Source organism: Gymnodraco acuticeps, unplaced genomic scaffold, assembly GCF_902827175.1.
Source record: "Gymnodraco acuticeps unplaced genomic scaffold, fGymAcu1.1, whole genome shotgun sequence".
In the NCBI taxonomy this organism is placed as follows: Eukaryota; Metazoa; Chordata; class Actinopteri; order Perciformes; family Bathydraconidae; genus Gymnodraco; species Gymnodraco acuticeps.
In genome coordinates, this window is record NW_022990701.1 from 4,129,331 (window position 1) to 4,141,565 (window position 12,235).

Here is a 12,235-nt window from a genome sequence, read left to right on the forward strand (position 1 = left end):
CGAGAGAAAACGCGGCTGAATGGGTTAATCCATAGGTTGATAATGTTTCTGTAGATTTGAAAAAATTATTTATAATCCATAATTCCATTTTTATGTAAAAATCGGAGAGTAAAGTTAGCTACTAATGGTAGCTACCAAAGTTATCGCAGCTTCCGGTTTTGGCTATGCGTCAGTCTCACACACACACAATACCAAATAAGGAGTATGTGGGAGTTCCCCTCGATTCCATTGGCTCTGACGGTTAGAAAGAGATGTCAATCAGCAAAATCGAGCAAGGAGGGCCAGAGATATGGAAAATCCACCCAAATGACCCCAGATGTGTTTTTTTGTGCTAAATCTCTCTAAAAAGGTCACATTTAACTTGTTTCGCATCAAACTTGATACAGGGTACTTATTATATGTTGTAGTTTGGATTCCTAAAGCTTTTAGTCTACCATCCCATCATTCAAGGGTGGTTTTCACTATAAGTATTTTATTTTTTTTGGACGGACACAATAATTTACATTTTTTCACTGTGTTCAATCTGAATTTACTTTAAAATATAAACATCTATATTGATTCTGACACTTCTACATCCAACTCACAGATGTAACCTTGCTTTGAGAAAAGAGATTATTAATTTAACCCTTTTAGAAGGGAAGATATGGTCATTTGTTCTGGGAATGTCATTTTCGAGCCTGACACCTGAAAAACAGGCTCGGGGCTTAATAGGTTAAATTAAAACTTGAAAGTGTTCATGTTTTGACTCGGTCAGAAATCTTCTTGCCCTTTTGAGGAATAAACTGAGAGCTGCTGGTCATGACCCCATCAGTAAAGGAGCATCTAAAAAAACTAAAACATCTTCGACATTTGTGACATTTCACTTTTCTAAACACATAATAATACAAACCACTATTTAGGATTTTAAAAAGTCTGTAACATATATCTGCATATTGATTTTCTGATAATGGCCCCTGCATCACTCACATAACATTTTGTATATTTGATATAAATGTGATATAGCTTCTGCACGAGCATTAGCATGCTGTGCCCCTGAGTCCGGTCACTAACATATGTGTGTGCGATCGCCTGGAAGCAGAGCGAGAACAGATGTGTCAGCGTTTGTTTTAGGCCACATGTGAGGCTGAAACTCTAGATACATGATGACAGGCAGAAGGGGATGAAAACTGGATTTCAGAACATTTCTGGTAATGAGAACCCCTGAGAAAACCCTCCTGTGGTTCTGGAAAACACACCACTGTTACTCTGCATGTCGCTCTGCCAGAAGCTCATTGGCACTCTTTATTAAGATTGAAGTGTTTCCAATAAAATCACATCACATAAATATGTAATGTAATGTAATAAACTCTTGAATAGCTACAATTTGAGGGAGATGTGGCAACAATGGGGTGAATCCTGAGAGCTAGTTCAGGCTGTCAACTCGAGCACTTATGCTGCATTCATACATAACGCCCCTTGCCACTCTACAACCAACCAAACAGAGTCTCCTTAATACACCGCTCTATTTAACCTGCCAGATCTCTCTCCATGCTTTGCTTGCTGCTGCTATTGCTGCAGCTACTTCTACGTCGCTGCTGCTTGCTGCCCCACCACCACCCCAGCTTCCACCTGTAGGCTCGGGGTTAGTTATTTAATCATCACTCATCGTGCTATGTATATCTGTGGAGTGATGAGGCCCGAGCCTAGACGCCAAACTCAACTATATGCTGCTTCTAATAAACATGTTAAAGAAACTAGTGAGTAGTCTGACTGAAATAATATAATAGTAATCCCTGCCAAACGATTGACAGTCAGTGAGAATTGCACATTGAGGGGTTACTATGGTAACCGGGGCTCAGTTGCAGTGTTTTGCCTGAAATTATCATAAAAAAAGAAGAAGTAAATGAGACCCGGTACAAGGACACCATCAGTGAGATATTATGGTAATGATTTAAACAGTTTGTTTAAAAGGAGGAAAATACATAATTGTTACAAGGGTGGTAAATAAATAAATATTACATTTAAGGCTCATGAATTTAAGTAGCTGAAATAATTAGGCAGGAGGTTATGAATAAAATAAGTGTGAGTTCCTAGATGAAATCAGTTTTGAGACAAAAGAAAGGATTAATAGTTTGAGGGCAGAGCGATACCCCGTTTTAGTCAGCTTCCTCCTCCGATTTGATTAAATATACGTCATGGTTTTGGGTCACAAGGGGGTTGCGTTATAAAATAATGCCATGATCCCGACTCCATGTAAAGAAGGATGATCTATTGAGTAGTATTGAGTAAAACATAGTAGAATAATTGTGGGTGATGCATGTTGTGGTGCTGCCTTTCGTTCATAGTCTGAGGGGGAGGGGGGGGGGTTTGATGTGACACAGATATCTGCATTCATTGATTCATCCGCTGGGGGGAGGGAGGTAGGATTCGTATTTTTAATCCAAGGAGGAAGCCTACAGACACACACACACATACACACACATATAGGAGACTGATGTCAGCTGCAGAGTGTAAACAGTAACAGCAGAACTACCAATCAGCACGCGCTCTTTAGCAAATTACAGGGGAAATTAGAGTGTGAGAGCAGGATGAAGGGATGAATTGCAGATATAGCTGCAGAGAGAAGGAGAAGCTTTTCCCCCAGATTACAGAACAGCTCCAGATTACTGCCGTGGATTATGTGGGTTGGTCAAAAAAAAGTAGAGGCAGAGAGACAAACAAGCCGCTTTTTCTGTGTCCTTGTCAGAGTGTGTTGGTTTTTGTCTGCGTGCTACTACCTGCTGTCTGCTAGTGTCTCCATCTTTCTAATGCTCCAGTCAGAGATCATGGTATCACATACATGTTTGCATATTCACATTATAACAAGCGCATACATATACAAAAGAAAACCCAGACATACTTATCAGGAGTGGTATCAATCTTTCATCCAAGACTTAAAAAGGATTTTTGTTTCCCAAAAGGTTGAACTATTCCCTCAGGTTGATTTTATCTGAAGGGCAAAATAAACCATGCTCTACTAAATGCTTTATTTGTCAAAGATAACAGCATCTGGTGAGAGAATGTATTTGATTACAAAACAATTCAAATAGACCTGGAAAGTAAACTGGAACATTTGAATACAATCTTCAATTTCTCTTTAGTCTTTTGATAAAAGGATAAACACTAAACAATGAAATCAGAGTTGTTCATGTTACTAGATGGAACCGGTTTGTTCACATTAGCCATGCACTACTGATGAGAAACTGCCTCACAGCGATATCACTGGATATAGTGAAGTTTTAATAAAAAGCTACTGTGAACACAATGGAATAATACAATTCTTATCGATGGATAAACACACACATTTCAATTTGTTTTATGCAACTCATATGACAGACACATTTTGTGAATATTACTTTAATGCTTTTGTGGATGAGTTTCCCAGAGTTACTTCTCTTTGTCTTCATTACCTTGTCACTTCTCCTCGACCTTGGCCGCTGCTGTTGAAGTGAGGAATCTGTTGTTTTAGAGGCGCAGGTATAAGCGTGTAGCTGTCAACTCTACCTGCAGGGAATGAATAATTAGAATATGTGCAAGTGGAGAGAATACGTTAATCACTGATTTCCGAATAGATTTGAATTTCACGGTTTTTGTAATGAGTTTGTTATTCTACTATTTTGCTGTCTCATCTTGTCTCTTCTCTCTGTTTGTTTCAGAGCTCCTCGGAGCTGCAAAGCGAGTGAACGTCAACATCCAGGATGCTGATGGGTGAGGCAATACAGCTCGTTTTTCCTCATTGAAATCATTCTATCTCAATAGTTTATTCCCCTCTTTACTTCATTATCTGTTATTTCTTTGCTTTCTTTATGTCTTCTTGTCATCAGATTTAACCGACTCATGTTACTCCTTACATTGCATCGTAGCTACAGAGTTGAATCCCTGAATTGAATCACATTGGATATTGATATATTCAACAGTACATAATATAAATATGTTATGACCTACGACCCGCTGCAAAAACAACATAATATTGAGGGCAGTGGTCCCTAACTTGAAGATCAGAACCCCCCGAGGGACAACAAAATGTGCCTATAATCAATATTTTTGATACAATGTGTACTAAATGACAACGTGAAAAGGGGTCACCCGTATTGATGAACCTACAGAGAATACCACCCCAGACGGACACAGTATGAGCTTAAGTCCCAGATATGTAGTCAGGAGCTGGTGAAGACTAAAAACAGAGCTAAACAGAGTGATTTATTTTTATTTTATTTAGCCATTTTTCTTCTAATGCAATTGAACCTCTTCTGTTCTGCTCTGATGAGTAAGACAACAGGCCTATTATTAGGACCACTGCTCAAAGCAGTAAGACGGTCCAAGAAGGGGAAAATATATTGAATATTTGTTTGACCTTTTAGCTGCAACCAGCAGCTCTATAGCTTGCGTTGTTGGTTGGTCGTGCCACACAGATTTCTCCTCATGTAGGCAGCCACAGCCTTTGCAATGGGAGGCTGAAATTTGGCATGCAGGTTGCGTGAGTGTATAATGATGTAGATGTATGCACATAAATTGTCTAATCTATTAGCGCTTGTTAGTTCTAAAGAAGCTTTAGTTAACCAAACTAGATATTGGGTATCTTTGCTATAGTGTAACGTATTTCAGTGTGAAGCTATTGGTAGATAATAAAGCAGCTTCCCCAACATGGAGAGATGTTAACCAGCCCCAGAAAATCTTGTTTAACTTTTTACATTGATAAAGTTGCATACAGGTGTACTACAAAACACCTACATACATCTGCAGCTGACTGACCGGAGCTGTACTGACTGGTGCAGGCAAACATTACATCATCTTCTTCTGGGATCAATATACTATCATCCATATCATTTTACACATTACTCCAGTTTAAATCTATCACTAAGACATGCAGCCGGCTGAAGACTTTAATAACCTTGACGATAAGCCAACATTTCTCAACTCTTCATTTGTTCAGAAATGGTTCCTTATCAACTCTGAATGTATGAATGTTCGCTATATTTAGACTCATAAGCGGTTAAGCTTTTTGTGTGCACATGCTTGGTTTGTGATTGTGTTTCATTTGGCTCCATCAGATAACAAAGATATTTTTATTATAATGATTGGAATCAGATAATTGGACTCAACTGCTAGTAATGACTGATGATTTGCTGATTTGACTCTGGGGCCAGGCCATTGAATGCACCAGGGATCCATTAGACACTCACACACAGACACGCTATGAGCACGCTTTTGCTCTGGGGTAGAGAGATTGCTTATTAATGGAAGTAGGTCATTTGCCCCCTCCCGTCGCTCACACAGAGCTGGGGGGCGGAGCTGCTCTACGCTTAAGATGATTTCAGCAAGTTATGCTCTGGTTTCACACTACAAATTTGAATATGTGTATTTTTAAACGTTATTTCTGTGTGTGTGAAGGTTGGCACCGCTGCACCATGCCGCTCTGAGTGGTAACAAGGAGCTCATCTCTCTGCTGTTGGAGGCCCAGGCAGCAGTGGATATTAAAGACAATAAAGGTAAAAACACAGATTTTCACAGAATGTCCTTACATTTGACCATGAAACAATCATTAAAAAACAGGAAAATAAACACATGTCTTCTGGCTCTGACTACGTGGCTGGTAATACCCTCTTGTGTGATAAAAGGTGAGCTTGTTTGAAATGTAATAAAAATGCTGTCTGTGTAGGATGCGGTATTTATGAGAGGTGACAGATTTGTGTGCAAAGCAAACAATAAACAATGGAGGAGCTTCATGGCTGCAGGGCTGAGAGCCAAGAGGGAGCAGGGAAGCAAATATCTCCATCTCAAACTGGCAGATTCCGGGAGAAGAAGAAGAAATATCAGCGCAGATGGGAGATGTAATCACTGCAGGCTGTAGGACTACTGTCTCCTCATTTACAGTCCTCTCAGTCTTCTCCAGTGTGTCTCTAAATACATGTTTACAGCTGGTAGGCATCCTAACCAGGTGGTCCTCAACCATCTCGGTGGAGTTGCTAGAGAAACAATAAATCATTATTAAATCACAGTTTGCAGAGGAAGTTGGTTGTACCAGTGTTACACAGTGTTCTCGTATAGACAGATTATGCACCAACTACATTCCTTGCACACTACCCCCACCTTGGTTTTGCTACTTCTTATCAAATAAAAGTAAAGTCACAGCACAGAGGAGCAGGAATCAGATTTCACTTGTCTTGTGACAAGTGAAAACTGGTGGAGGATTTGGTGTGAAAGCGAAAAGCAAAGAACCTTTTTGCTGTTAATTTCGTATTTAAGGTGCTCGACAATATTTTCTTATAAAATGTTTGATGTGAGTGGTTACACCGCTCTCGTCACAAGTTTAATAATTCAAAATCATCATTCTCGGTTGCATCCATAATGGAAAGCACTGGAAATCGTGGCGTGATGTCCCTCAGAAGTTGGTGGAGACCAAAAGAGAGCTGAAAGGAGAGTGAATGGATCATGAGGTCAGAAATACGACTCCAGTTGAACTTGTATATTTCAACGTTGTATATTGGCTTGTTGCCGCTGCCCCAAATAAATCTTGTAATTGAAACTGGCATGGAAATGTTGATCCTGATTCAGACCATGTCACATCATCTCCTAAATGTTCGTGTTGAGATGCCAGCTTAGGGTCACTGACACGGACATCCTGCAGGCCCGGCCCTCTGGGCTTGATATCCTGTCCAAAAAGAAATCATAAACAAAAAAGAAGTCAAACAACTATGTATTCAGGAACTCTTCCAGGATACTCCTGGGAATACAGCTTAGGGTATTTCCAAAATCAGAAAAACTGATTTGGTTGTGATGATCCAATTTCGATGCAAGTATTTCACATTATTGTGTCCTTCATTCGTCCTGTGTAGAGGCTTTGAGACGTACAAAATACTATCTATACAAAAGACACAGACGTACTATATTACTCACCACAGACTGGATTGCTTGTAGCTTAATGCAGGGTTCCTCCATAAGCAATGAATGTGTTATCTAGAAATATCTAGTGCCTCATCTGGCATTAGATTGTCCTTAATCAATCTTTTGAATTGAATTGTAAAATCCCCAAATAGTTGGTAACATCTATTTGCTAGAAATAAATGCTTCCCGCATTAACATCACACAAATCCGGATAAAGTTGGTCTCAAATGTCATTCCAAGTGGCTTTAGAAAAGTCTTAAGAAGTCTTAAATCTAACTTGCCTTAAGTAGTAGGACCCCTGTTAAGAGGAGGTTACTTATTTAAAGCTTGTATGTCTGTGGGGGTACAGCTCTTGCTTTAACGGGCCTCTCTTCACGTGGGCAGTCTGAACCTGAAGTAAGAGGAGTGAAGTGCTGGCAGAGTGGATGATATGGGTCATATGTAATTGTGAGTGCTTTGCAGGTCAAGGATGAGGTGACACATGTAGGTGGATGGGGGGGCAGTATACCAGTGAGTTTGCTGACTAAATGAGTTCCTGAGTCCTCTCAACTTCAAACCAGTCAAGTTTACTGTTCCTCTTTCTCTGTCTGAGTGAAGCTACCTCTTTGCTCGCTATCTAAAAGCTGTTTAAGGCTGCCTGAGAGTCATTTCCCTCCACATCTCTTCATATAATCAGGGTTTAGCTACTAGCTCGTACAGCTGCTGTTTCTGTTCATTCTGCCAGCACCTCTCTTCTGAGTCAGGACTCCTTCATGCCAGCCAGGCCTGGAGGGCCTCTTTTTTCAGCCCGATGATGTGGCTTATCGCGGGAATTAAGACTGGGGGTCTTGGATTGCTGCCATGAGAAACCTGCTCTCTGCTTCTTGCAGTCACTGCTACAAAGTGCGGCTTAATGTCTTCTGGTGAGAGGCACGAGTAATGACTCTGTTGTGCCGTTTTGTGCTGTGCTCAGCTGGTCTTTGCATTACCTTGCATTTCCTGCATGGGCTGCAATGTCCAGTTTCCTGCAAGCTTCTCTAGGGTCTCTTCAGCCACTTATAGGGGATTTCTTGACTTGCTCGTTTTTCTGAAAGCAGTTTGTCTGCAACGTCCCATGAGTATGATGCTTGCACAAACAGTTTCCGTACGGTCACAAAGGGTCAATGGCATGTCAGCCACAATAAGATTGCAGAGGAGGGGCACTGCCAGTCTGCGCCTGTTGAACTGAGAGTACAGTATGTCTGGAAAACTGCATTCACATTAGGACTGAAACTAATGATTCCTGTCATTGTTAATTCAGCTACTGATTGTTATCTGGATTATCCCATCCATCATTTAATTAAAAAAGCAAAAGTTTCCATCAGATATTTTGTTGGGGAAATATTTTCCAAGGCCCATAACTTTGACCCAGTTTATCAGTTCATAGTGTCCTGACTGAGCACACGCACCTGTAAGTTAACCTTGGCTGCTGTGCTCTCAGTGTTTTGTCTCCCCGTTCCTGCCTGTTGGCGTCAGCTGATAGAGGTGTTATCATTCTATCTTGTTATGCACAATGTTGATTATTCTCTCTGAACTAGCTAAATACACGGGTCTGGGGTAGAGTTCTTCAGAATTGACGTGGCAACTCTACCGTGAAGTCAGAACCTCTGGCTCTTGGACTCCTAAATAAACCATCAGTGTTTGACATCAAAGCTCCAGCTCTCCCTGTGTCTCCTTCCTGAGTCGGTGACTCCCACTGCATAGCTACACAGAAGTCCCACATATTTAGTAAACTATCATAGAAATAAATAAAGCTGGACCAGTGAATTAAGGCTGAAAGAATAACAAAACAACTCATCTAATATCATTATAGCTGAACCATTTCTGACTTATTGTTTCATCTTCAATGCAAAACATTATTTATACAATTATACAATCTATATAATATAATCTGCGGTCCTCAGACACGGGCCTGCTCTCCATCCCCCGCTCTCGCCTTCGTACTATGGGTGACAGGGCGTTCAGTGTTGCGGCCCCCACCCTCTGGAATGCACTTCCTTCCGAGATCCGGAACGCTGCCTCACTGGACATATTCAAATCCTCACTAAAAAACGCACCTGTTCACCCTGGCCTCGGACCCTAGTCCTTTCCTGGTCCCCTGGCTTCCTTTATTTATTTTGTTATTGTTTTGTCTGTCCACCATGTACAGCGACCTTGGGTCCTGTGAAAGGCGCTTTATAAATTCCATTTATTATTATTATTATTATTATTATTATTATATTTTCAATATCAGTTGCTACAATGGTGTTTATTTGAGTCTAGTAATACTACTGTATTAGGTTTTATAAACTGCTCACTGACAATAATAACTATAACAGTGTGTGTGTATTTGCATGCATTCATGTCTCCTTATATTCTAATTTTCTTGTGTATCTGTGTGCATGTCCTTGTGTGGTCTTGTATGTCTGTTTTTTTGTGTGATATCCTGTGTGTGTGTGTGTGTGTGTGTGTGTGTGTGTGTGTGTGTGTGTGTGTGTGTGTGTGTGTGTTTTTGTGTAGGGATGCGTCCTCTGCATTACGCTGCATGGCAGGGGAAGACTGAACCAATGAAAATGCTGCTGAAGTCAGGATCGTCAGTCAACGGACAGTCAGATGAAGGACAGATCCCTCTCCACCTGTCATCCCAGCACGGACACTACGATGGGGTAACCATGTTTGTGTGATGTGTGTATAGTGGCCGTGTGTGTGTGTTTTGTAAGGGGTTGTGTGTTATGTGTGTCTGATGATGATTGCATGATTTGTGGTTGTTACAAGCAAGGAATTTGAGAACCGCCACTGAGATTTGTGTGTGTGTGTGTGTGTGTGTGTGTGTGTGTGTGTGTGTGTGTGTGTGTGTGTGTGTGTGTGTGTGTGTGTGTGTGTGTGTGTGTGTGTGTGTGTGTGTGTGTGTGTGTGTGTGTGTGTGTGTGTGTGTGTTACAGTCAGAGATGTTGCTGCAACACCAGTCCAACCCGTGTATCTCGGACTCAGCTGCAAAAACACCACTGGACCTCGCCTGTGAATTTGGACGTGTCACAGTGAGTAGGAAAAAAGAAAGAGACATTAAATTACTTTTTACATTTTATTAAACCTTTATTTGACCAGGAAAGCCTCTCTTACAACTGTGTTGTACGTTTAGAAGAGATCTTCATCAATTTGACAAAACAATATATAGAATAGTGCATGACGCAACCAAATACAAAAGCAACATAAATTAGAGGCACAAACTCAACCTATGACTTACAGACTCAAAGACACATTAACTGTAGCTTTCAAATCAAACACAAATGCCTGACAACAATAGTATATTATTATTAATAAAAATAGAGAAATCAAAGTTTTGATCAGATTTTTTCACACATTTTCAGAAGGTGTGATCAGTATATACAATCTTGTTTATGTAATTCACTGCAGACTGTACGAAATGACTCCATTATATGTATATATAATGTTCATATTATGTGTTTATCTGTTTTAAGGTGGTCCAGCTCTTGCTCAGCAGTAACATGTGTGCAGCCATGCTGGAACCAAAGCCCACCGACCCAAACGGAGTGTCACCTCTTCATCTGGCTGCCAAGAACGGACACATCGATGTCATACGGTCTGAAAACCTGTCCCTTTAATATCAGTGTGTGTCTGTCTTCATAATACTCTGCCTGTCAGTTAGTCTGCCCGCTTCACTCACTCATCTAACATGACCCTAACTTCAGGGTCAGGATTGTGTCCAAAAAATCTGTTACGGTCTAAAGCACATTCTGTATAGTTCCACATAATGATAGTTGTTTTAAGGTTTCTTTGACCTTGAAGTGTTTTTTGTATAGATATTGATTTTACTTTACTGCTGTTATTTGCCATAAGCTGTTGGAGCCATTTTGAGCTTTTGGTTTTATAAAGAGAATATCTAACAGATGTATTTTGAGTTTTGGTTAAAAGTATGATTAATTTAATATATTATTTTTGACATGTTAATGTAATAAACCGTTTTTCATATAATCAAGAACTGATCGTTTTTTTGAATGACAGAATTGCAAGACAATCTGTGTTTGCTGGTTTGATGGTGGAGGAGCAACAATTTTCAGTAAACATTATCTTTCACACAAGTTCACAATATCAGGGCACGTTTTATTCGGATTTTGGATATTATTTTCAGAAAGTCAACTGAATTTCATTGTTCAATAAGTCATTTTTTCGATCATGCTAAGCATCTCTGTGTGTGCTTTTTGGAAATGAGTAACCTCAGATGGCTAAGAGGAGTAAAAGCCTAAGACTAGCCACTTCATAAGCACTTGGATGGAATGATGTTATAAAATATGCTTTACAAATAAAGGTTAACATTACTATTATTTTGTGCTGCAGGTTGCTGATCCAGGCTGGAATAGATATCAACAGACAGTCTGAGTCTGGCACAGCGCTACATCAGGCAGCCCTCTGTGGGAAGACAGAGGTGGTGCGTCTGCTGCTGGATGTAAGTCCATCTGTCTGCCTCTTTTACATGTTTACATAAGCAACTGTTGTTAAAGCTGCCTCCCTCTCCTCAGCTGAGCAGGTTTTACACCTCAGCACTTGGCATTCATCCCACAGAGCTGTGTGATAAAGCCTGTGGGAAGCTTCTAACATGAAAGTCTAGCAGTATGGCCAACATCCTACAATATTCAAATTAGCTCTGTTTTGTCTTTTCAACACTTTTGTCGCCTTTTTGATGTTGTTGCAGAGGCACATTTTCCCACTGGGCATCTACACACAGCCAGACTAACACAGAACAATTTCCCATTGCAGCTCTAATCTTGTGTCTTATCCTCTTCCATCCAGAGTGGCATCAGTGCAGGGGTGAGAAACACTCTGAGTCAAACGGCCCTGGACATTGTTAACCAATTCACCACCACACAGGCCAGTCGAGAGATCAAACAACTACTGAGAGGTGAGTACCACCGGGAATAACACTCAATTTAGTCTCACAATCCAATTCCATGTAATACCACGGCTGGAATCGTCAAAATTGATACAGATAATTCATTATAGAAATTATTAATTTAGTATGATGTATGGGGAGAGCCTTGTGTCTTGATTAAACAGTCCTTTTTTTCCACACATGTAAAACCCTCTGCTGATTGTCCTCTACTCAACTCCACTGCTCACTCTGTATTCTACCCGTAGATGCCTCGGCTGCGATGCAGGTGCGTGCCCTGAAGGATTACTGCAACAACTACGACCTGACCAGCCTCAACATAAAAAATGGAGACATTATCACGGTACATAAATCTAATAAAAATGTTTTAAACATACAGTAGATGTAGCCAACTCTAGTTAGCGTCTATTATGCTTTTTCGGGCTTTCC

The 12,235-nt window shown here is 40.5% G+C and overlaps 1 protein-coding gene across 5 annotated transcripts in view; it reads left to right on the plus strand.

Annotated features, from left to right (window-relative positions):
* The window catches only part of LOC117556173 (caskin-1-like), a 32,584-nt gene that overhangs the window by 4,557 nt on the left and 15,792 nt on the right, over window positions 1–12,235 (plus strand). For all 5 annotated transcript variants that reach the window (XM_034231446.1, XM_034231445.1, XM_034231447.1 and 2 more), the window contains exons 2-9: window positions 3,675–3,726; window positions 5,410–5,507; window positions 9,421–9,566; window positions 9,843–9,938; window positions 10,380–10,501; window positions 11,257–11,365; window positions 11,710–11,818; window positions 12,055–12,149. In XM_034231446.1, coding sequence (XP_034087337.1) covers window positions 3,675–3,726; window positions 5,410–5,507; window positions 9,421–9,566; window positions 9,843–9,938; window positions 10,380–10,501; window positions 11,257–11,365; window positions 11,710–11,818; window positions 12,055–12,149 — 827 coding nt within the window. The remainder of the gene's footprint in view (window positions 1–3,674; window positions 3,727–5,409; window positions 5,508–9,420; window positions 9,567–9,842; window positions 9,939–10,379; window positions 10,502–11,256; window positions 11,366–11,709; window positions 11,819–12,054; window positions 12,150–12,235) is intronic.